The 25,312-nt window shown below is 37.4% G+C and overlaps 1 protein-coding gene across 4 annotated transcripts in view; it reads left to right on the top strand.

The window, feature by feature from the left end:
• foxj3 (forkhead box J3) overlaps window positions 1-25,312 on the top strand; it is an 80,846-nt gene that overhangs the window by 14,618 nt on the left and 40,916 nt on the right. For 2 of the 4 annotated variants that reach the window (XM_027143834.2, XM_027143832.2), the window contains one exon: window positions 16,245-16,663. In XM_027143834.2, the coding sequence (XP_026999635.1) occupies window positions 16,343-16,663 (321 nt within the window). In that variant the 5' untranslated portion in view covers window positions 16,245-16,342. Of the gene's footprint in view, window positions 1-5,296; window positions 5,362-15,681; window positions 15,891-16,244; window positions 16,664-25,312 lie in introns of those variants that run through there. The other 2 variants (XM_047807393.1, XM_027143831.2) reach the window with 2 other exon arrangements.

The following is a 25,312-nucleotide window of genomic DNA, read 5'->3' as shown; positions in this document are numbered from 1 at the left end:
AGTGCTGCCTTGAGCTGACAATTAAAACCTAAACCTGATAGTTACAATCTAAAAAGCAGTGTGGGGAAGTATACAATAGATGGCAAATAATGTTTGTATTGTGGTAGTTTTTTTTTTTTTTTTTTTTTCTGAATAAATTGTGTAAAATTTTATATTCATTTGAACTTGATATTTCAAAATCAGAACTCAGTGCAGAACACAGTGCATTACAGCTTTTTGTGTATGGGGCTGCAGACTGGTCAGAATGCTATCTCTACAACAATGAACTGGCATGTGAGCCTAAGATCTGGACCATATAATAGTAGTAGACTGTAGCCTGGTCTGATGAATGACTTAAAATTTCATATGTTCATTATTTGTGGTCGGATCTGCATGTGTTGCTTACCTGCGGAAGAAGACGAAAGTCATCTGAGGCAGTATGCTGCTCTAGGCTATGTTCTGTTTGGGAACTTCAAGACCAGACATTCATGTGGGTGTTACTTCGACACATACCACCCACCTATATATTTCTGCAGGCCAGGTACACCTCTTAATGGCAGATGTTGCAGCAGTACTATGTAGTATGTACATACAGCCAGAAATAAAACTGGGCTGTTTATGTCTTTAGCCCAACATTTTCATTTATTCACCAGACAATGGTACAGTACAGAATTCATTTAATCACCAGACAATGGTACAGTACAGAAATTGTGCAACAGCCTACCTATATGATGATGTGCTGGAGAAGCTATGTGACCTCTGCTTGCAGCGGTGACCAGGCTGCCAGTCCACAGTGTTGTCTGATGCTGGTGTTCAGGGGAGGGGTCTTCTAAAGCAGTGTTCTAGTACATGGAAGTGCAGCAAGAGTGTGGGAGTCTCTGCTAGTCACAAAACAAGTCAGATTTTCTCCTCTATCCTGCTCTCCACTGTCTGCTCCCTGGCAATAACCTGGATTACATCGGACTTCAGCAGACTATGTTGAGAGACAGCTCTCTCTTTTTCACTGAGATGTGCCTCAGCGAGTTCTAGATACTGCCATTCAGCTAGACTGGCTTCAGTAAAATAAGGATTGTGGTAGTGGTCTGTGTTTACTGTGTGCCTGTCAGATGCTCTAAACTAGTTTTACAGCAGGTTAAAATCTTGCAAGAAGGAGCCATCTGTGCCCTACCGGGCTGTTTTGAGGACACTTACCGGCACATTTTCAGGGAGGCTGCAACTGATGGTCACTCCACCAACTTGAAGGAGCACATGGTATCAGTGACTGGCTACAGTGTGTACACTGATGACATGACTGTCTCCAAGACCACCAATACATGCTCCAGTCGGAAGCTGTGGATGACTGTAATGCTGCTGATCAGAGACTCTGTAATCAGAGAATGTGGCTCTAAGAACACTTTGCAGGCTTATGCAGCAATGCAGGTTCCTGGACTATATAGCACTCTTAACTCAGGATGCTGTGGGGATGTGCATGAATGTGCATTGAATGTTTTCATTGACATTTTCAACATTTCTCTGAGCAGCTGGAACATCCCTTCAAGAACAGTACAGTATTGTCCCCATGCTGAAGTAGTCTTCAGTGTCCTGTCTCAATGATCATCCTCCCATGCTTATCATCATGAAGGTCTTTGGGAGACTCATTGTGAAATATATATCAAATCCGTTGACAACTGTCGTGTCAAATTTGACAACCGTGGTGGGTCTCATCAGCAAGAATGACATGTCCGTCTCCGGAGATTAGGTGTAACAGCTAACACCCTGGTGGATAGCCAATAACCTGCCTCTGAGTATGGACATATACTATTACATGTTGTACTATATTTTACTATCACACTTTATTCATCACAGAACTGATAACTGGCTGATACCTTGTTTTTCTTGCACTGTTTGCATATATTTATACACTTGCATCATATGTAGTACTGTGTAGTGTACTTAGTTCTGTGATATCTCATGTAGTTCTGTGTTTTTTTGTAACATGACGGTCCTGGAGGAACATTTTCATTTTTACTGTGTATTGTGCCAGTTCTTCTGTTTTTTTTTTTTTTTCTTTGTTGGCAGTTAAAATTTGACTGCAGAATTATTGAACTTAACTCGGTACAGTGTAAATTACTATTAGTTGCTTTAATGCTATGTAACATTTTATCTAAGAAATTACATCGAAGAAGCCCATTCTGTTTTACTCAAATACAGACACATGAATATGATCGTAGTTATAGCCTTTAATGTAGCCTTTAAGGCATTACTTTTTTTTAATGTAGTTATTTATTTTAATATTCAGCCATTGCAGTTCGCACTGTGGGGATTCTGCAGGCTTGGAACAAGCTGATGACTCATACATCAGTCCAGGTAGAAGGCGATCTCTGATGAGAATCGTGTCTTTGGCCTTTGTGATTTTATTTTTTTATTTTATTTTATTTATTTACTTTATATGAGTAAAAGCTTGCCATTTAGCTCATAAATATCCTGATTTTAATTTTAAAATGATTAAAATAAATAAAATTTACATTTATGTATTAAATAGCTTGTAAAATAATTTCACACCTCATTGTAAACCCATTGGTTAACCACGTAATGTTTAGGAACGCTTAGTCACTTAGCATTGTTAGTGCTAAAAACTGAAAACAAAAGAAACTAAAGCCATCCTTAAAAATATTCTTGTTTGCCATAACACGACTGACCCTGTTGATTTGGGATAGACTCAATTTTTTTTTTTTTTTTGCTTTAAGTCCGACTGACTTGCCGGTTGTAAATTTGCGTTAAGGCTGACCATTTTTTTTCCTCTTCAAACAACTAATACAAAAGCAATAAAATAATATTAATTATATCTTAGTAAGTATTGTAAATATATAAATTGCCTAGGCCTACATACAAACGAAGGCTACGTTCTTTCTTTTAAATAAAAACCTGTGACGTCATCTATGTTTACACTATTGGTTAACGGATGTCACACTATGGCCTGTACATTTGCTTCGTCTCATTCTCTCATTCACTGTCAGAGTCAATGGTTCGCGCTTGGTAATGATGACTGTGGCTGCAGTAAACAAAATGTTCGCGGTCACTGTTCAAAGTCATACGGGTTTGGGCACCATAATACATCTAAAAAATTTATTAAAACAGCTCGACACCGCTTTAACTTGGCACAAACTTTTGGAACAACTGTGCCCAGCATCAAAAAAAGGTTTGCAATGATGCGCCCGAAGGCACGGGTTGAAGACCCAGTCAGTGATGTCACGATATGCTAATTTGTTTAAAGTCATACCTACGTAATCACCATCACCAAAATCTTACTTTTTTCACATTGAAACTTAAAAAAAAAAAAACATTATAGACCTACCTACCGACTTTACCAAATTGTCACAAAAGGTAAAGTTTCCTCTGCTAGGGTGAGTTTCAGCTCTGCAGTGCCACTTGGGGTTTTATTTTGTTGTTTCTCTTAACATACTTGTATACATTTTTTTTTTGTATTGAGTTGATAAGTAAACAGCTGAGTGTGTACATTTTCTTTCTAGAATTATTACCAAATTATGTGGTATTATGAGCGGGCTACAGTATGCTTCATGTACATAGACTCAGAATATTCATGAATTATTGTTTGTAGATTATATATATGTAGACCAGCTGATCAGATTGATTGATTCTTTTGATAGCAAATATGATGCTACATTTTTACTTTTTTAAATTAGTTTTTTTGGTAATACTATTCATATAATTTTGGCACCTTTGCTGTGTTGTCCTAAGTACATCCCACATGCACCTGGATGTTCTCAGACTCCTGTGGTGTCAGGTTGGATAGCTGCCTGGTGTGCTTTACTCCCATGTTTTTACTGGCAAGTCTGCTGGCATGTAACAAAGCCATTACAAGAGTTTGTTGTGGACTGGGTCACAGCAGCAGTTTCTGGTATGCATTATAGAATCAAGTGGTAATAGAAACCGTTTTGTGTTTAACAAATCTTAAATGCATTGGTAGTGTAGTCATTTTCTGATTTAGGGGCTTTTTATACCTGGTCACTTCATGCGTTTTCTGTGATCGGATAGCTATCCGATGGTAAAAATCCAGGTCTAAATGCCCTCCGAAACGTTTTTGAGACTGATATAAATCCGATCGTTCAAACCACTTCAGGAGGTGGTCTGGGATGCATTTCAGATGAAACTGGACAGTTTCAAATGAATGTTGTTGTTCAAGCCACATACATCAGCGCTATACTCCTCCCAAACGGAAGTACGTCACTCGCAAGTGATCTTTCACCCAGGTGTCTCGTTGGGTCTCAAAATGCACTGCTGCTGCCAGCAAAAATGCAGCAAACAGTAAATGCTGTTTTTTGTAGCAAAACAAGTTTTTTCGTCTTCTTTTTGATTGCATTTTGAAAACCGCCTACACCAAAGCGTGTTCCATTTCAATTACCCCGGAAATGAGGTAAAATATATTTGCATTTTGGGCGGGAGTAGAAAGATCGGATTAATATCCGATTCGCCAATTTATGTGGCCTAGTGTAAATGGAACAGTTTTAACAAATCAGATGGCTATCGGATCAGAGAAAACGCATGAAGTGACCAGGTGTAAAAAGGCCCTAAGATATTTTTGTGAAGATGTTTGGTAATGTCCATTGTTAAATATGATCTAGAAATAAAATTGAATTGAATAATCAGTTTCATAATGGAATTGGAAAGAAATAAGATACACAGTTTTAAAAACTGTAGCTTGTCATTCTTTTTTGAAGTGTTATAAGCTTGGATAGTGATCAGTACTAATATAAGGCTCCTGCTGGATGATAATGGCAGGTCAGCAGTTTGCGCCAGTGATCCTCTGTTCTGAATGAGTCATGCTGCCAGCCACATGATGTATGACTTCTGCCAAATGAGTCATCCCAAATAAGAGCATTTCTTAAAGCAATGCTTAGAATGTTGACAGAACCAAGAGATTTCTATATTTCTAAATAAACATGTTTAGTGGGAACATGCATACTAATCAGGAATCATAGTCTGTAATTTTTTCAGCGACTTATCGTTTTAATCTGAAAATAATTTTTCGAATCACCTGCTTCCACAATAGTGTACACTTATTGTATTGTTTAATTAATTACAGTTTGAATAAAAACTTTATCGGTTAATTCCTATTCGAATCTATATCTGTGTGTAGTAGATAAAAAAAAAATCTAAAAAAAAATATTTTAAACACAATCTATAACACATCTCAGAAATTATGAATTAATTATAAACACTGATGTGCAACCTTTTCATTGTTACTTGTCAGCTTATTGAAATTGTACATCTTTGAGGCTGTTCATAGGTTTCTTTTTTTTTTTTTATCTGATTGTAGGTTTGCAGTTGACAAAGAAAAATTAGAAGTTAAGCAGAAGGAAAGTAACCTCGGCGATCGTTAAGGTCTCTCTTGTCCGTGAGGCTGTTCCAAATCCTTAACTATAGTTAAACATAATTTTTCTTTTATGTTGCTTTTATATATCTTATGAATATCCATGCTTTAAACCATCTCTTCTTTTATTATATTAGCTTTTGTATGGTCTGGCTTTGCACATGAAACAGGATTTATAGAAATAGCAGAAAACTTTTTTTGCAGAAAAGTTTATTTCACTATACAGCTAGGTCATGTTTCTATTTTTACAGATTGCGGAGAACAAGCATTTAGTTTAGCTAACAGAATGCAAAAATGTTCTTTTTGAAGTGGACAACTCACTTCCCTGTCCATCAAGGACAAGTAAATCACATGTTCAGGCATTTCTTTCTAATTAGTAGTTTTCTAATTTGTATTTCAGCAGATGTCATTTTTTGTATGTGGGTAATGTTTTTTTCTTTTTTTTTTCTTAAATAAATAAATGTTTTTTTCACACCATTGCAGGTATATTGTGCAGATTGGTGCTATTAATACATAGTGCACACTTAACTTCCTGAATTTTGTCATCTGTTGATTCGATCTGGTCATCAGTTGTACTAGATGGAAACAGATATTTCTATAGATAGATAGCTCATGCTAGCTCATGCTTGCTCATGTTGCCATAGTTAGTCATGCACACTGTGCAGGGATTTTAGGATGTGTTTAATACTTTGTTTAATCAGAGAGATTTGTCAGGAGTAGGATTGTGGGTTGTGATGGCAAATCCATGCTTTCTGATCTGTGTTTGTTGTGATACAACTCGATATTTGTGGATCTTAAAGGAGATCAGAGCTAGTATGGATTTGTTTTGGTAAGCTGTTTTGAGGATTTAAGACTGGTTTATACTGGTACGGTTTTACCAGTTTACTCACTGGGTTGGTTCCAGTTTATGCTTATTTGTTGAAGGATATAATCATGTATCTTTCCAACTGAGAAGTCTTTTTGAAGAATGGTGTAAATCCCTGTAGACTGTTCCAAATACTATAGAATAAATATGTAGGTAAGGGATTGTTGATGATTTCATTGAGGAAATTAGTGAAAGTACTGTAGTTAGTAGTTTTCTGCAGGGTTAATCAAGCTGTCTAGTCTGAATTTCTTGCATGATGTTTTTATTTTTGCTATTAAAATACTTCAGGAAGTCATTGCTGCTACATATCCTGCATGTTTGGTGTGGTTCATAGTTAATTTTACTACAATATTAAATATGCTTCAACCTGGTTTTATGTTGAGTTGTCTTTTAGAACAACACCTCATATTGTGCTTCAGAAGTCTACAGCTTTGGCTTTAATTTTCTTTTTATTTTAGTAAATAGCAGTCTTTGAAGTTAATAAACCTCATCTCTCTTAGCTTAAGCAAGGCAAACTTGTTAGCTTGAAGAGGTTGGTATAGTTGGACAAAATGATGAGCCTCATAAGCAAAACCTGTGTCAGACAATAATCACAGTCTGTAGTGCTCGATGGATTTAAGACACAGTCTGCGCTTCCTTTTGATTCGCTGTAAATCCTTACATTAGTGTGGCTTTTCCATCTTGACTTTAAATTGTTAACATGTGTTCAGATATTCAGCATTGATGTCATCTAATGTAGTGAGAGGAAGTGAGTCAATGATACTGCATCCTGCCCTAACAGTATCCTGTTGATGCATGTTGACACGAGTGAATGTGTTAACCTATAGTTAAGCTACTGCTTATGCAGTTGTATGTTTAATTCATGATTAATGAATGTGTGACAGAACAGCTTTGAATTTGTTTTCAGCTCAATAGCCTAGTCTCGAAAAGTAGTCATCCTCTTTGGTAGTCTTAATAGTTTTGTCTTGAAACAGAGGCTGTGCAAGGTTTTCACATTTCTGCTTGGCTATGGGCTCACACCAGTGTTCCTCTTTTAACCGTACGGCTTGCCGGCACATTTTTCACTAGTGTTACAGATGAGCCAGGAGTTCTAAGTTAAACCTTCAACTTCTGCAGAACAATTCAGTGTGATTTCTAAATTTATATATTTCTGTAAAGCTGCTTTATGAAATTATCCAATTTTTTACGTTCAAAGACTGATCATTTTTATCCTTTATGAGGTCTCAAAAGTGAACCCATTCTTATGAGTGACTCCAGATGCAATTATGAATCATTTCCATTCGGTAACTTTGTACTAGATACAATTATGTAACCAGAAAATTAATTCTAGTTTTAAGATTAAGTTTATCTTGAAGTTATCAATTGTAAACTGACTACTACAATTGCGACGTCTTAACGCTATCATAGCAATTGTAGTTGTAAGCCATCTTAGCAAAACTACAACATTTTGCAGTCCAAAGAAATCTTCATAGTTTTTAATTTCACATCATACACAACCTTATCTGGAATTTATGGCCAGGTGTGACAAAAGTACATAACCTGGAAACCTGAATTAAGTTCCCAAGTCTGTGGCTCAGAACCTGGGTAGCTGTAATGAGTGATTACTCCCAGTCTTCAGTATACAGAAAATAAATATATACAGTAAGGAAATATGTTGAACTGTTCTAAACACCCTGTGTCTGCCCACACCTGCCATCACTAAGGTGTGATTTTTGTTCTTTTATCCGTAAACTTTGTTTTGGCAGTTTGTGTCTCAGAGCTGCATGTAGATAGTCATGCATTAGATGCTTTAGTACTTACAGATTTAAAATCATTCATCTTTATGCCATATAATTTTTAGTGAGTGGCTGGTGTTCCCCTTCTGAATCACCATGTTTCAGTTCTTCATTTCCTCAGATTAGCTCCGTGACTCATTACACACAGCTCACAACGTCAAAATCCTTAAATCTATATGAACTTTCCCTTTGTAAATATTAAGTAAACTTCTATAGCTCACCGAGATCTTTCTAGTAGGCTTTAGTGGTTGTTGCCTTTTTTGCCTTGAGTTATTTGCCTGAATTTCTGTTTTATAGGAAATAGCATATCTGAAAAACAAAGCTATAGTACAGTAAAGAACAGCTATAAATCTACTCACTGTTGTCCATACTAGGGGTTTGTTCACCGGTGTTTGAGTCTGCTGTCATAAATGGCCCATTTGGGTCTCTACTTGGTTGAACATGATGCAGTAGCAAAATGCCATCAGACCTCACAAAGGGTTAATGGGCAAAAAAAAAAAAAGCTTAAGACTGACTGAGGATTGGAAACAAGAAGTATTTTGATTAGCAATATTTAGCTCTAGCACTCTAATATACTGATAAGCATTTCACAGATTTGAGCTTCATAAAGTCAATGGCAGCTTTTGTCGTTAACTGCAAAAATAGTGCATTTGTTTTATTATAATCATTGTAATTGCACAAATCTATTTCCTGTTGAAATTATCTCCAACACTTCAGTATTTCAGTACAAGAGTAATACTAGGTCACACAACTTTTGGTTTAAAATATCTCGACATGATGATGATGACGTGATCTTGGTATTGTTTTTTTATATGTGAATTTCTCTTTGCAGCCCATTTCCAACTTTTTTCTCTGAATTCTATATGTGGTGCAAAATGCAATGCATAAGTGCTTTAATTCCCACATGACTGCAGGACTAACAGTGCCTTTGGGTTTAGGCTGACTTTGCTCTAGCACATAGGCATGCTGTTTCCTGCAGAGCATATTAAAATCAGAGAAGAGCTGAGTATTTAATTGTTGCCCAGGAAAGAAACAACAGGAATTCAGATGAGAAAAGAGCTTTCAAGAATGCCAGGACAAATGATATTTTTGCCAAAGCCTTAAGTGCTTTATTTGTGATTCAGCAGCAGCAGGCTGTGGTGAGTGACTGCCAGGCTGGCACTGATCTCAGGGGGGGATATGTGTTAATGTGGAGGCCTCGGGCGAATGGAGCAGTGTAATTGGGTTCGCATGGTTGGTGTCAGAGTTGCACTGCTGCTCCACACACAAAGGGTACCTTCTAGCCAAGCTGCTGGGGGACATGAAGACAATCCCGCTCCTGATGAGTGTGCTAATTCACTGGAAAGGCCTTATTGAATTACTGGAATGCTGAGCATTAACGGTGTAAGGGCCGTCGGAATTCACGATTGCCCAGGGCATTGTGATTTGTCAGCATGTGCTTTTATTTGCCACCCAGCTATCAAAGAGACTGTGAGTGGTGGCCAACTGCTGAGAAAATCTTTCTAATATCCCCAAATGGCATAATTACTCTTGCATATATTCAAATGCCTTACTCCCTTTCCATAATTATTTGAGTGTATCTGCACTGGAGGTTGCAGAGTCCATTGTCGCTGCTTTTAACCCCATACCACGTCTTGTAGGTGATTAACTTGAATGGATTTTTGCTCCATCGGCTTTGGCGCCGTGTATGCATCTGTAAGTAAAGGTTATATGCATTCCAGTTGTTACGGATAAACTCATCCAAAGTGCTATTTTTATTGTTACTATTAACCAACATGTAGTTTTATTTACAGCATAAGGCATTTAAGCATTTGAGATTAATTCTCAAATTTTGTTCTAATGCATTCTTTCTCATGAACCTACCATTTATGGTGAACCTACTACATTTATATTAACCAGCCACTTGCATGAACATGTTGCTCTACCTCATCAAACCCTAAATGTTACTTTGCTGTGATTAGCAGATTAATTATGAAGTTCATGCAAGGAGGGATTATGTAGACTATTCTGGTGGGTATTGGTCCCCTTGGCACAATGTAATGGTGTGCACTGTGGACATACCACCTGAGCTGTCAAGCCTTATTACTATAACGCATCTCCCACAGTTGACAAGAAGCCCTCTCACAAATCAGATCTGCCAGTCTTAAGCTGGGGTCTCCACAAAAGAAGCCCTGTCTCTCAAACACCTGAGATCCCAAGCCTTAGGATAGACCAAGCTGTGAGTTCTGGTCTGCTGGAGGCAGTAATAAGCCAAATATTGTGTTTGGCATCAAGGTGTGCAGAACAGTAATGATGTCCAACAAATGCAACAAATTGATGGTTAATGTTTTTTCATACTGGTGAGGTTTCAGTAGAACCATTAAGCCTTTAATGGCGGAGGACGACTGACATAATAAGCCACTGCTTTTTACCTTCTTTTGAAAACATGTTGTAGGATAGCTCTAGCAATCAGTTATGGCACCCCAGTTCTCCAAAACACAAAAGGAAGCCGTTGCTATTTTTGTATTTATCATATTTTAAAATAACTCAGTAAGCCTTGTGCCTCTGGGCTGGAAAAACTGAGGAATATCCCATTGACTTCAAGGCAGGTGAGAGGCTTTCCCACCCCTCCCTGTTTTTCCCTTCTGCAATCACTAAGTCAACATGAGGCCTTACCACACACTTTAAAAACGTTGTTGATATAGAAGCTATGGCCCAAGTTTCGGTTAGGAGTGGAGGTGTCAAGGTTTTGTTACTAGGTTACATCACTGTTTTCTTGTGAGGCAGTGTGCCAGATCTTCAGGCGGCGTGGAGGAATCTCAAAGTGCACTTCCCCTTTGACTAAGCCAAATTACTAGCCTCCAAAAGCACTGCTCCACCACACGCAACTGTTTGCTAACACATACACACACAATCCAACTCTTGATTACTTGCATTGTTACTATCTACCGATTAACATGTTTATTGTTTTTGCCATTTGAAAATCAAAATCTGTGTGAAACAACTGTTTATGCTTTTTCTCTTTTGGTTTTCTTTTACTGTTTAAAATATATACACACTTCTGTCAGATATTTGATTACTTAATTTTTTGCATTCCTAATGATGTGATAATGCTGGCTTTTTTTGTGTAGTAGCAGTAAAGACATTTCATTACATATCTTACTTGGCTGTGGTACTGATTGAATGGTGAAAGCTTCCCAAAATAATATGAATCAGATTTCAGTGAACTTGATTTTGGGTTTGTCTTCTGATCATTCCTATCTGCTTATTTTAACAATCAGTTCTGATTCCTGTCTTTGGATTGTTTTTTGTATGGGAATCATTTGATATTGAGCTGATGTGCTTCTATGAGTTTCAGAATGCAATTGCATGATTTTTCATTCAATTACAAAACTGACCTACTTTGTAAGTGTAGCGGTGCTCATTCTGAAGCTATGAGAATGATCACCAAATGTTTTTGGCCTTGACACCACAATAGTAGCAATTTATTAAATTATTACTGTTAGACTAAGTGACGAGTAGTCCAGTCTCACAAAACTTCAGCTGCCAGACCAACAGCACACTTGACATTAGTAATAAGTTTCTTTGATTTTTAACTATAGCAGATGCACTGGTAAGCGTTCTTGTGGAATTTGTTAAAAACACTTATGTACAAAATTTATACACACACACACACACACACACACACACACACACACACACACACACACACACACACACACACACACACACACACATATATATATATATATATATATAATCCCTATATATATATATATATATATATATATATATATATATATATATATATAACATGTACACAGTGATCCCTCGTTTATCGCGGTTATGGGGACCGGAATCCCTCGCAATAGGTGAAAATCTGCGAAGTACGATTGGCCCTAAGTTTGACCTTTTCACTGATGGTCATCCTCTTCCTCTTGGGCTCACTAGAGGAATCTTTCGCAGGGGCACGGTGCTTAGGAGGCATTGTAATTAACGAAAAGTTCATTTCGAACAAAATACGCGAGACACAGTTGACAGCGTGAACGAGAGTGGTGAGATACAACAAGGGAAGAAGCTGGGAGAGGGTGCGATGATGCGCATCCAATCAGCTCAGATCTCGCGCCAGGAACCAATCATGTGCCTTGTCTGAGTGCCTGTGGGCATGTACAAAGCGTCTGAGAGAGTTTCTCTCTTTGTCTGGCATCCTGGGAAACCGTTTTTATTTTTCGATCAGCGATGCACTGAGGCTGCGAAACTTGAACCGCAAAGTGGCGAGGGATTACTCTGTGTGTGTGTGTGTGTGTGTGTGTATGTGTGTGTGTATATATATATACATATATACACATATATATATATATATATACACATATATATATATACATTCATTCTACTGATTTTTGTACCAATTAAAGGCATTTTACCTGATTTGTACAGAATTATGATTTCTAACTTTATTTCAGTTGAAAACTAGGGTTTATTACATTGGGTTTATTTTGTTGAATGTTAGTTTTGAACCAATACACTACTATTTTAGGTTTGAATGTTAAGTAGCAATCATAGTTCATGTTTTCTAAAAAAAAAGTGCCTATTATATTGATTTAATCATGTCACTTTGTGAATTAATAAGCTATTCCAGTATTTCAAATTTCTAGGTTTATCATTTGGTCGTTTTTTAACCAAGATCGTTTTGGATTGGCAAAAATTTTAGAGGCATTTGTACTGGTACATTATTCTCCAGCTCAGCTTACACAAAGTATGTGAATGCCTCACAGTCAAAATCATAGGTATTAATATCAAGCTCATATCCCCAATTCTTTGCTCTTTCCACTAGTTTTCCAAGTGTGCTGTTTAGGATATAGCCACAAAAGCATTGTTGTGGTCAGGCATAGGGATGGGTACCGAAACCCGGTGTTAAACTGGCCCCGGTGCTAAATTATGAAAGACCGTAGCATCAGTAAGATCTGATGCTATCGGTTCTGCTTTCGGTGCTGGAGAAAATAATTAAAATAAATGTACTATGTATTCCTGCTTAATAATGTTATCGTGCACATTTTATCTCGCCAAACATTTCTAATTTGCGATAATATTAAGACGTTTGTCTGTGAGATCTGCGAGATCTCTCATGCGCGCCGCGGAGGCTGTCTGTCTCTCACACACACACACACAACAACAACAACAACAACGAGCGTGGTGCACACACTTAACAGCACGAAAACTCCCGCTTAATACAAAGAGTGACGATGGCTGATAGAGCACAACGTTCAAAAGTGTGGTTATACTTCACTAAAGTTGATGCAGACAACGCTCGTTGTCATAAATGCAACAATATTTTTGCATGTAAGGGCGGAAACACAAGCAATCTGTCAAAGCATCTTTCAAAAATGCATTACGTGCAGACAGAGAAATGCAACGTTTTCGACTGCCTAGCTAGCTCGTCTCTGGTGGTTGCCCCATCTTCGTCAGGTATGCTAAAATCATGTTGAATCAACGTTGTACACGTCATTTAAAATAAATGTACAATCTCCCTAATTAGTTTGCTTACCTTACGTTGAAATACTGTTGATTTCTTTTGGGAGAAATGATGTTATGCATTCAGCATATTTTCTACTTGTTTTTAAAATCTCAAATAAAGAAAAATCACTATGTAAACATTTATTTGGCTAAATGCACAGCACTTCAAGTTAGTTTACAAAATCGCCTACATATAAATAGCCTATTTAGAGTATTCTTTCTGCAGATTTCACGCTGGTGCATTAGCAAATGTATAATATTTAGAAATTATATCCAGAAATTAATTTGTAATGATGAAATGCAGACACATAATTAACTTAATCATGTGAAAGTACAAAGTACTTGTATTTCAACACAAAGTACCGATAAGAATACTGTTAAAGTACCGGACCGTTGAGCAGTATCGGGAAGAGTAGTAATACCGTTAAAACCTTAACGATACCCATCCCTAGTCAGGCACTGATGTTGAGTGAGGAGATCTGGGGAATAGTCAGCATTCCTGTTCATCGCAAAGGTGTTCAGTGGGGTTGAGGTCAGGACGCTGTGGCAAACCTTTTTGTCATGGACCTCGTCATCGTTTTCCCAAGCATCATTATGCTGGTACATGTTTGAGCCTCTTAGTTCCAGTGATGGGGAAATATTAATGCTATGCCATGCAGTTGTGTGCTTCCAACTTTGTGGCAACAGTTTGTGGCTGACCCGTGTATGTATGTGATGGTCAAGCATCAACATAAATGTTGCCTATATACTGTAGTGCATGTCCAACATAATTACCTCCAAAATTTAGATGCAAAATGTCATGCAGCCAATAATTAGAGTCAAAAGAGTGACACAATAAGGGGGGAATGATTCTAAAGTTTTGAAGTTTTAGTATTTAGGGATTCAATTTCTTAGTAATGACAAATATTATAAATAAGATTAGCATTCACTAGTTTGTTAGCAAACTAAGATATTTTACTTAAAGAAAGGATATTTGCACACTAGGTAGTACATCCAGTGAACACTTGCATATCTATAATGTCCAATGACTAGACATTATGAAGTTCATTGTATTTTATTTGCTAGGTATACGAGTATACTAAAGAATATGCCCTCAATACTAAAGAATATATAAAAACAGCACTTAAATTTGTATTTATTTTTTAGCACTTTGCTTACGTTCCCATTGCAATTCACATAATGTCTTGAACATCAATTTAATAAACCAGCAAGAAACTTAAAGCTTGGCCTTTGTCTACGGCCATGAGCAAAAGCTTGTAGTACGAGTTTGAAGAGAATCAAAGCACTTCCATGTGTCTGTTCCCGAGGGTGTGCTGGCTTCAGTGAGCTGGACCAGCTAACCTCTATGTTGGAGCAGAGCATCTGCCAGGCCTCTCTTCGTCATATGCCAGCAGGCTCATCCCCTTGTGCCCTGCTTTACTCTTTGGGTTTCAGCTAATGAGGGGAAATGCTGGTTATGTTTTAATGCCTGCCTCTGCCGAGGTGCTCTAATTATGATGGCACTTAGATTTTCCCTAGCATCTGGACCATTTACAAAGGTCAAAATAGCAGCAGCCTCCTTTGGAGAAGGGTGAGGTTAGAGGCATGAACTCTGGCATTATGCCAGCATGTCAAATGAGGGGGAAGTTTGTGGTTTGTTAGGATTAACATTGTATTTGTTTATTTATATTCATTATATATACTGCTTGGTATATGCTACATATAACAGTCATGTGCCAAAAAATTTTGGAAAGATTTAATTCGGTCTGCAATGATTGAGTTTTGTTTTAGAAAGGGTTATAGATTTTAACACCTTTTTACATGATCATAAACATAAACCTTGTCATACCTTAGGGTTGTATGACTCACCTTTATGAAAAATCTAAAGTAAAGTAAAAAATGTGTCAAACCATTAGATTTTAGAAGCTTACATTTATTTTTACAACATTTTCTACCGTGAAGAGGTTTCAAATAGTACGTCTTGGGTCTCTCCTATGGTTCTCCCAGAAATGTTTGGAATATTATGTGGGACATTCCCTCATTTCCCTTTCTAGCCATATTGTCTCAGTGATTTTCTTAAAATAAATAAATAAAAAATTTTAATAGCAAGTAAGCTTTCACTCTGGTTGCTTGGCTATGTACCTTTGCCTGAAGTAAGGGCCCCCATGCTTGTTCCCTTCTATTTTAGGAGGAGTGAGGGCATGGTGCCTAAAACACAAGGTTGTTTGTGGGTGTTGGGTGCAGCCACAAGCTGGCATGAGGCACGCTGGCAATTCTGTGCCTTGTTTACAACTCGGGCTGGGTGGAGTGAGGGAACAGAAAGCAGAGAGGAGAGGATTGCTACCCTTAGGCCCACAGGAGAATCGAAATTCCTTATGAACCATTTCTGCTTTTGACTGTCAGTTGTGAAAACAATTCTGCAGCATTGGTAAGCTGACTCACACTGCTGTAATCTAAACCACTGTTTGTAGGACAGAGGTAGGAGGTGGGCCAGACAGCCTGGTTAGCCTGCACTACAGACCAGTGTCTGGGCATGCAAATTAGAGCACAAGCTCTCTTTCCTTTGACTGTTATGCAATAAAATAGATATTACTAGCTTGTTTTTTTCATGATGCTTTGATATTCACATTTATTTCTGATATGTGAGTGTTTGATAATGTCCAAACAAACCCCTATAGGTTTGAAAATGATGAGTCACAGCAGTTTATTTAGTTAATATGTTAGCCAACCCATGATTTAATATTGTTTAGTGAATTAAGTGCCATATTATATTTCCCTACAGTTTTGACCTGGAATCTGCTGAGGCGCTTGGGCTCCAAGCTGAAGGAGCTTCCGCGCTTGTCCCCAATTTTTGCCCAATCTCCATTTGCTCCATCCACCATGACCTCGGAGCTGGAGAGCAGTTTAACCTCCATGGACTGGCTGCCACAGCTGACCATGCGAGCAGCCATCCAAAAAGCTGATGCCCAGGGTGCCCATGGGCCAGGCATGGCTAAGAAGAGTGCCCTGCTGGACCCCAACACTACGCTGGATCAGGAGGAGGTTCAGCAGCACAAAGATGGAAAGCCTCCATACAGCTATGCCAGCCTCATCACATTTGCCATCAACAGCTCACCAAAAAAGAAAATGACCCTGAGTGAAATCTATCAGTGGATCTGTGACAATTTCCCTTACTACAGGGAAGCAGGCAGTGGCTGGAAGGTAAGAGCAGTGGGTTCTTGTTTGTTTATTTGTTTTTTGCGCTTTCTGTCCGTCAAGATGCGTTTGCATAGATGCAAGTGGACTCACTCCACTTAAGTTCAATCACTGTGCCACATCAGCCCAGAATTCAGGCATGAGGGGATGGCCAAGGTTAATGTGTGAAATTATCTTTGTTTCTTATCCTGTCAAGATTATTTGCAGGGAATCATTTTGCAAATATAAGGTCGAAAATCATTTGCAAGCATCTCTTTTAGTGCTCACATTTCTACATGAAAAACGGCATCTTTTCTGTTTGAAAAACAAAATGTTAAATATTAACACTCTCAACCAGATTAAAAATGCTTCCTCCGTGAAATGAAAGTGTTGATATTCAGAGAAGCAGATCTAACTGAAATGAGGCTTAGGAAAATATCTCCTATTCATGGATTGTATTATTCATGCCAGATGCCTTGATACAAGTCCATTATGCAAGAGAGTACCATTGCTGTGTCATCTTCTCAAGTAGCATGTGATATACAGAGATGAAGCCATGCTGATTGCCTTTTAAAGACCGGAGATAGAAATTGATATTAGAATGAGCTTTCCAATCAGTTGACATTTATTGCCAATAGAATCTTTGCTATGGCTTCATTGCTGTCAAAGCAATATGTATGGGCTTATAACCGTGAGAGACATGCCGTGTGCATGTAGCAGCATGTTTTTTTTTACCTCCCTAATGTTTCTTTTTTCTTTGCAGCAGATGTTTACATCAGTCTGTGCAAGGCTATACAACCTTATAGTGCAGTGATCACCCAGTTTGTACTGCCCTAATTTCTTTTTCTTTTATGATTTTGTTTAAAATGTATTCCTCATTTGATAAACCCGGAATCAAAACCTCTAATTAAATACTTGATGCTGAAATTGCAAAACTGAGTTTTTATTTATTTATTTATTTATTTATTTTTAATAAAGCCTTTTCTCATGAATGCAGTTTCTTGGTGTTATATTTTTGGAAATGCTTTTACATGCTTTTGAAAATATTTGTAATTTCCAAGGTGTGTTTGGGTTCAGGAGGTATTAATGCTCTTCAATATTTTACTCCTCCTCTTTCATTTTCTCACTGCACACACAGGTTCATATATACTTAAAAAAAAAAAACGTCACCGTGCCTTAATTCTTCTTGTGACATCTGCCCCTTTTGTTATTGGCCTGCATTGTGAACCAACACAACAAATGGGTTTCTGCATTTTATTTACGCAGAAAGCAGTGTGCAAAGAAACTGCCCTGACTTGTTCAAGCACCTAAACCCAGTAGAATGTAACCCACAACAAGCAAGGACCCAGCATTTATTTAACATTGTTGTGGCCAGAAAAGGAAATGCTGCTTGTTCACAGAATTATTTTGCTGATGACCACTAATTGGCATTTTTTTCTATTAGGTATTATTATTATTATTTAATTTTTAATTCAAGCTTTATTTGTATAGCACCTTTAACAATGGGTAAATCAAAGCTTTATAGAAATCGTGTAAATGTAATTGTGTGTATCTTGGTTGTACCAAAAACTTTGTAAGAGTTTAAAATGGTAAATACACTTTTTTCCCATTTGAAATCTGTGCTTGCATAGAGAGTTTAGTAGTGTTTCATTCATCAGCTGTTACAGGTATGGATAGGGGAGGATTGGAATAGTTCCATTCCCCAGACTTAATCCTGTATGTAGAAGCAGTGACTGTATTTTAACTGACGGTGCTTTAAATCTATGGATAAGGCACACTGATCACTCTCTCTGAAGACTCCTGTTTAGATGTGGAGTATGAGACAGAAAGAGCCACTGTTTGTCTGCCTGTATAATGCTGCAAGGGAGAACGGTTCAGGCAGAGAGGCAAAGTAAAGCTTATCAGACTGGTTAGATTCACACTACTCTTAGGCTGTATTACAGGGAATAATAAGAATGGAGTACATTTTATATAAGAGGTGGAAGAGCTGGTGTAACAGGCGAGAGGGTGTGAATCTCACCTGCAGTATTTGAACCCTTATATATCTGATTGTGACTCTTTGTCTTGGTGCTCTGCAGTGCTATATTTATGTATTCACACATACATGCATGCAGTTGAGATGAATGTAGGTCGGCGTGCAGTCACTGCTCTGCTGTTCCCCTGGAGATGTCGGCAGCAGGAATTTACAACCCAGCGCACGCACACGTCTGTTCTCTATGATAATGTAGTCTATGCTAGAGAGATGACACTGGGCTAATCCGGATGGCAGCAGCTCATTTAATCATCTCAATAGAACTCCATTAGCCAACACTTTTAAGACATTTTAGCAGGCAGTGTCAATAAGAAAAGATAATTCATCAAGGTCAAATATGATTATTGCAGTATTATGGGATATACTTTAGCTCCCAATTAGATGTTTCAGGTTGTCTCTTTATTGCAACCTCCTAAGTGCTGATTGCAAAAGATTGACAGTCTAAGATTCATCAGTATTATGAGTTTTCTGCAGAGCACCAAGTTGCCACCATGCAAGATCTACAACACGAAGGTATACCAAGTAATGACATTTTTTTATGTTCATAAAAAAGGGGTCTTTATGATTGTGTGCTAATGTGGCCCAAGGAGCACAGTGCCATCATCTGTTTTTATACAGAATGGCATACAGGCCTCAAAACAGAAGGCAAACTCTGTGTAGCAAAATGAATGAAACCCTTTTTTCCTATCAATCCCCTGTTTGATTGCAGTGCATCTATTATGTGAGACATGTTGCTTTAGTCTTCCTGAATGAGAGTGTAAATGAGATTAATTTGGCAGCTCTTAGGCTACCTTACCAGTCAGCTCCACACATTGGTGATAAGATGGTAAATTTTTAACAGATGTTTAGCAGGATTTTAGTATCTGATCATATGATTTAGAAAGAATGTAGTGCTTGCTGTGGCTACTCCAAATGAGTTTAATGTTAACTGGGCCCCAGGTTTCCATAACGAGTTTCCTCTCTCTCCAAGTATCTGTCTGGCCCTTTGTGTAATCGACCTCAGCTTAAAGGCATGGTCTCCAAATGTAAAACTTGTATATAAAACACTTTTGCAAATGCCACTGTAGCACAAGCCATTATCATATGAATATCATATGAATATGTGTCTGAATATTTAAATCTGTAGAATGTTTAGATGATTTTAACCTGGTTGCTGCACCATATGGACAATAAAGCTGCAATCTATCTGCAAACATGAGTTTTTGGTCAGTTCCTCTTGCACTTGTCCTCGTGAATCGTCCAGCACCGATAGCCTGTCAAAAAAAAGAGCAGTGGGTTTCTGCAGATATGAGATGCCAAAGGAAGCTCTAAACATTTATTTGTCAATTGTCAGAAAGCTTGAAATGGTTTTTTTTTTTTTTTTTTTTTTAAAATGAGTGTAGTGATGGCAGTCAGTGTTACATGCATTTCTCAGCAGCAGAACGGGTGGAATAAAGTAGAAGAATGCTACAATAATCTCTGTTGTTTCTTCTGGCACTGATGTTCAGGATAGACGATAAATACTGTTACTGAACTTGAAGTTTTCTGCAGTTTTGAAGTGGTGGCCTCAGGAAAGCATTGGACTGAGCTTTTTGATCTCATTATGAAATGCATATAGCCAGAACCCAAAACCGATCAAAGGTTACTTTCACCATTGGCCAGCCAGCAGTGGAATGGGAGCCTGGGGCATTTAGCTGTTTTTCTATTTAGTTATTTGAGAAGCTGCTGCACCCCTACTGGGCATTATTTACTTTTGAGATAGCGTTCCCGCTCATAAGTAATGGAAAAGTCAAATCGTTGCCGTTATTTAAATGTCTGCAACAGTTCAGGTGACGGTACTGAGGTTTCTTTTATCCCTCTTGCCAGCTTTAATCTCAGGATGTAAATCTGTCCATTTTCCCCATCAGTTCATCCAGTCTGGATAATTTTTACAATGTAAAGAAAGCATTTGGGTTTTTAAATGCTCTGCTAATAACGAAAAAGAAAAAATAGTTGAGAGATACAGTACATATTTAGAGTCCATTTGCATTTTCCTTTAGCATCTGAAAATCTGGTCACTTAACAGAGCATCAGATAGTCATTTGAAATCTGCTGCACAATTATTAAATGGTGTGGTTTGTTGAATATTTTTAGCACTGCAGGCTCTTTCGCTCTCTCTCTCCAGATTGCTTTTAATTGTGGTAGCAGAAGTGGCTGTGTTGGTGGTGGGAGTGGTGTGATTCACACGGCAGCCAGTTTGATCCCGCTGCGAGACGGGCTCATGAGGCAGGAAGCTCCTACTGCTCAGCCGCCCACCAACCTCACCTTGCTCCATCCCACTCGTGCCCCGAAACCCGTTCACTCACTCAGAGTAGGTGGTCACAGAGTACTGCTGTGTGCCAGGTATGCTTAGCAGACTTACCAGCTTTCTGTGCATCAAGTAAGGAAATGACATGGACAAGCTGATGTGGTGGCTTCAAATCCCATGTATGATTGGACTATTCATCTGTTTTGTTGCACTGTAATATTAATTTTTATGCCTTCTTTAGGACTTCTTACCTTTAGTCCCTTTGTGCTCCCCATAAAAAGGAATAAATCATAATATGTTTATCACTGTGTTTATAGAGAAAGTAATTGTTATTCAATTCAGTGATGACACTCCTTTATCCTATCATTATTAAAGAGGATGTCTTCCTGCCCGGTCTTTCTATATGGTGCATGAGGATATGTCATAATCTTTTAGTTTTGGAATGGTGTTTAAGTGATAGTGTTTTATTTTCTTTTTATAATTATGAATATCCAAGAATTGGTTACAATTCAATTAGCACATTTAGTGAAAATTTATTGGTCATTATCTAACGATTTACTAATCGTTACTAATCCTGTGTTTTTAAGAGATGTGCAAATGCACGTATTCTTTGAAGAAAGACTGGTTGCTTGCTTATGACCCTGTTCATCTGACAGTGGTCTATTGATGGTTTTAAATCTATTTTTAAAAATATTGAATGATCTGGGAACAAAATGTTCATTATAAATGGTCTAGCTATTGCCGTTAACAGCGTGATGTTTTTTTTTTTTTTTTAATACTTCTCAAGCAGAATGTTTAATTGCAAGATTCAGAAGAGACCTGAATGATGATTCTCTATAGTCTCTTTAGCATGTTGTAATCATGTATGCTGTTGCAAGTGCAGATCAACTCATTGGATGGTGGTGTTGGTCCATTTTTAAATCACAATCATTTGTTTTCAGGCCATTTTGTATTTCACTAAAAGTCAGTGTTTATATCTTCAGGCTAAATTTACTAAATTTAAAATCTCTAGGCACATTTGAAGAGCAGAAATTCTAGGTTAAGTCGTACTTGTGTTTTTGGCTTACAGTTTGAAATGCAGAAGAATACATTTAATCTCATGGAACATTTATGAAAAAAGTTCCCGTTTTAATATTCGTTATATCAATGGCCTTTTCAAACCAACCCATCTTTCTGATGTCTTGCTTGTCATGCTGGAGAGAAACTGGAAGCTGTAAAGATTTATTTATTTATTTTTTAACAAAGCTTGTTTTACATTTATAAAAAGGAATCTCCAAAGAAAACTTCACTATATCAACGATTATACTGATTCAAATTTTCAGGCCCTTTATTGTTAGCCTTTACCCTTAGATTCTGTAGCACATCTACCATATGATTCCCAATTCCCTATGGTATTTATTTATTTGCAGAGTTTAGAGATAAATTCAATAGTACTATGGTGTAATGCATATTAATAAATCTATTGCATTAAGCTAAGCATTTCAGTGACTATGCTGATTTTGAGTTGAACAGCTGTCTCTTCATTAACTGAGGCCTGGTCTTGGCCTTGTGTTTTTACTAAGATTTAGTCTCAAGAGAGGTGTTGAGTAATGATGAAATGTCTGCATTCAATAAATAGACCTGTTCCTTGGACTCTGAATTTGCTCGCTTAAATCCTCTAAATATGGGCTGGGCTTTGTGTGAACCATTCGTATGCTGATAGTGTGGACAACCACCACACCACCCCTTTTAAACGTTGTTATAATATTCCTGTCATGCGTGCGTTCATTGTTCGAGTATGTGCACCCTGCCTCTTAAACAGTCTTTTGAGGAGCTATTAGACCTGAAAAGACCCCCCCCCCATTACATCAAGAATTTAACAAATAAAGTATCAGATCACTACAATATTATAACCTATTTCCTATTTAATAAAAACAGATACATAAGAAGAATAGATTCAGTTTGTAAAAAGTCAAAATTTACTACTAAATTGTGGTGTTGGAACATTTATTAATTTCAAGATCAGGCAGCGATGAAGCGCCTCTATTTAATTATTTTAATCAAATATAGTGACTGACTTTTACCTGAGGAGAGAGTAAATTAAATGAAATAACTAAAACATATTTTATGACTACTGCCTGGGCAATACTGAACAACATGTTAGTCTGTTTCAGCCATGACTCATTAGAATTGAATTTTTTAAAGCTCAAATATTTGGTGCAAGTTTCTCTATTTTACTTCTGTGTGTAACAAGAGTTTATGACAGTTAGGTCCACTAATTTGTTTGGGCAAGCAGCATTGCAGGAGTGCAGATATTTAGCATAACAACATTGATAAGTGGAATGACCAAAACAATGAGATGTCCTGTGTTCACTAAAATAGTATCTAGCAATAGTATTTTATTACACTGAAACTATTACTGCACTTATTATCTGATGTCCGTCTCATGTCAGTTGATAAGGCAACACACTATCCAGCTGTGGCTTAGTTGGGAATTATAATAAGAAAAAATATTTAGCCGTCTTGTTTCAGAAATGTCAGTTGCTGGATAATTCTTGTTCTTAGAACTGTGGAATAAAAGCAATTTCACATTTGCAATTGTGTGGTTATAATTGATTTCAGTCCACAGCTGGATGACAGAAGTCGTCAGAAACACTGATGAATTCTCGGATCTAGAAATAACCCACGGCAGTGTGGTTATTTAAAAAGAATCCACCACCTGCTATTGCAATTTTTGCATATATTTATACATGGTACATGCTTACGATTTAATGTTGTGGAATATTCAAGGCACAAGATACTGTTAAACCATACACTCATCAGGCATAGCATTATAACCACTGACATGCGGAGTAAATAACACTGATTCTGTTCATCACAGCACCTGGTAGTAGGTGGGATATATCGGGCAGAAAGTGAATATTTTGTCCTCAAAGTTGACGTGTTAGAAGCAGGAAAAGGGGATCAGCATTTTTGCAGACCATGAACACCTTTTCATGGAAACGGTATTCTCTGATGACCGTGGCACCCTGACATACACAGCAAAAATGGTTCAGGAATGGTTTGAGGAGCACAACAATGAGTTTGAGGTGTTGACTTTTTGGCATCCAATTGAGCATCTTTGGCATGTGCTGAACAAACAAGTCCAATCCATGAAGTCCCCACCTCTCAACTTACAGAACTGCAAAACTTTATGGCCTCCTTCCAAAAATGTTAATACATCACAGATTAAACAATGACCTTTTTTTAAAACAGTTTTTAAATGCAATTTTTTTTCTATTTATTATTTGTCTTTGATTATGTGGCTCATTTATCAAGTGCCTGTGAACGAGCTGTTCCTTTCGACACCATAAAGTATACTGCACCATTGTGGCTGTAACGGTCTATAACAGTAGTTGTATGTTCAAGGCAAATCCCAGGTTTATATATAAATGCACTCATTTTCTAGAAGGAGGCATTTTTATTATTTCTGGAAGAAATAGTCTCCAGTTTCAAGGCTTTGTAACAGTCAGCCTTAAAGTTCAAACTTTGTTTTCCTTTATGAGAACGTCTTCAAGACAGTGGAGTTTGATGTGTTGAGGTTTCTGCCAAACTGTTATTAACTTGAAGTTAGAAAACGGAGGCTGGAGGGAGGAACAAATTTAATATTTATAATTCATATATTGTAACCGAAAAAAGTATTTAACTGATAAAACTTGGTTTGTGGACTTTCCTGAACTTTATAAACAAAAATCATAAATTTATAAAACTTCTTTAAATCTGTAAGAAATAAAAAATAATTATGTAAGGGTCTGAAACACATCAGGGTAAGATTAGTGAAAGATGATCCACTTCAGATTGGCAATGGCCCTCCGTGTTTTCCAATAATAGCGTGTTCATTCTTGTTTTATTTATATTATAGTTTTTAAAAATTGTTTATTTTTTTGCTTTGGTTTACTCGTCTCTTATCTGATTTATTTTATTTTGTCTATTTAAAGGCTGTCTTGTTTTATACAGTTCTTTTTGACATATCAGAGTCTGAGCTTTTTTAACAAATTTTTTTAAAATTTTTTTAACACTTGTGGTACAGTGTGCTAAATACCTGTGGACTATGAATTGCTAATAATAAGAATATTAACTTTAAAATACTGTGTCTGACGTGGTTTTGTCTGAGCAGGGTTTGAACAAATACATGGAGCGCTATTCTATGCAGAGTTCCCACAGCAGAAGGTCCATTAATCTGCTGTGCATTTGATTGTCTTGGTTTTAAGTGACTAAGGTTTGTCAGGGAATGTGAGGATTTTAAGGCCAAATGAGCTGGCATTACTTATTTTGGCTGCAGTAGCTGAATATGAGTCAAATGTCCCATATTGCTGTTTTTGTTGTTTTGATCTCCTGACTCTTATATGGCTTGTTGCAC

This window comes from Tachysurus fulvidraco, chromosome 2, assembly GCF_022655615.1.
Source record: "Tachysurus fulvidraco isolate hzauxx_2018 chromosome 2, HZAU_PFXX_2.0, whole genome shotgun sequence".
Taxonomy (NCBI): Eukaryota; Metazoa; Chordata; class Actinopteri; order Siluriformes; family Bagridae; genus Tachysurus; species Tachysurus fulvidraco.
This window is presented reverse-complemented; position numbering and strand designations above follow the sequence as displayed.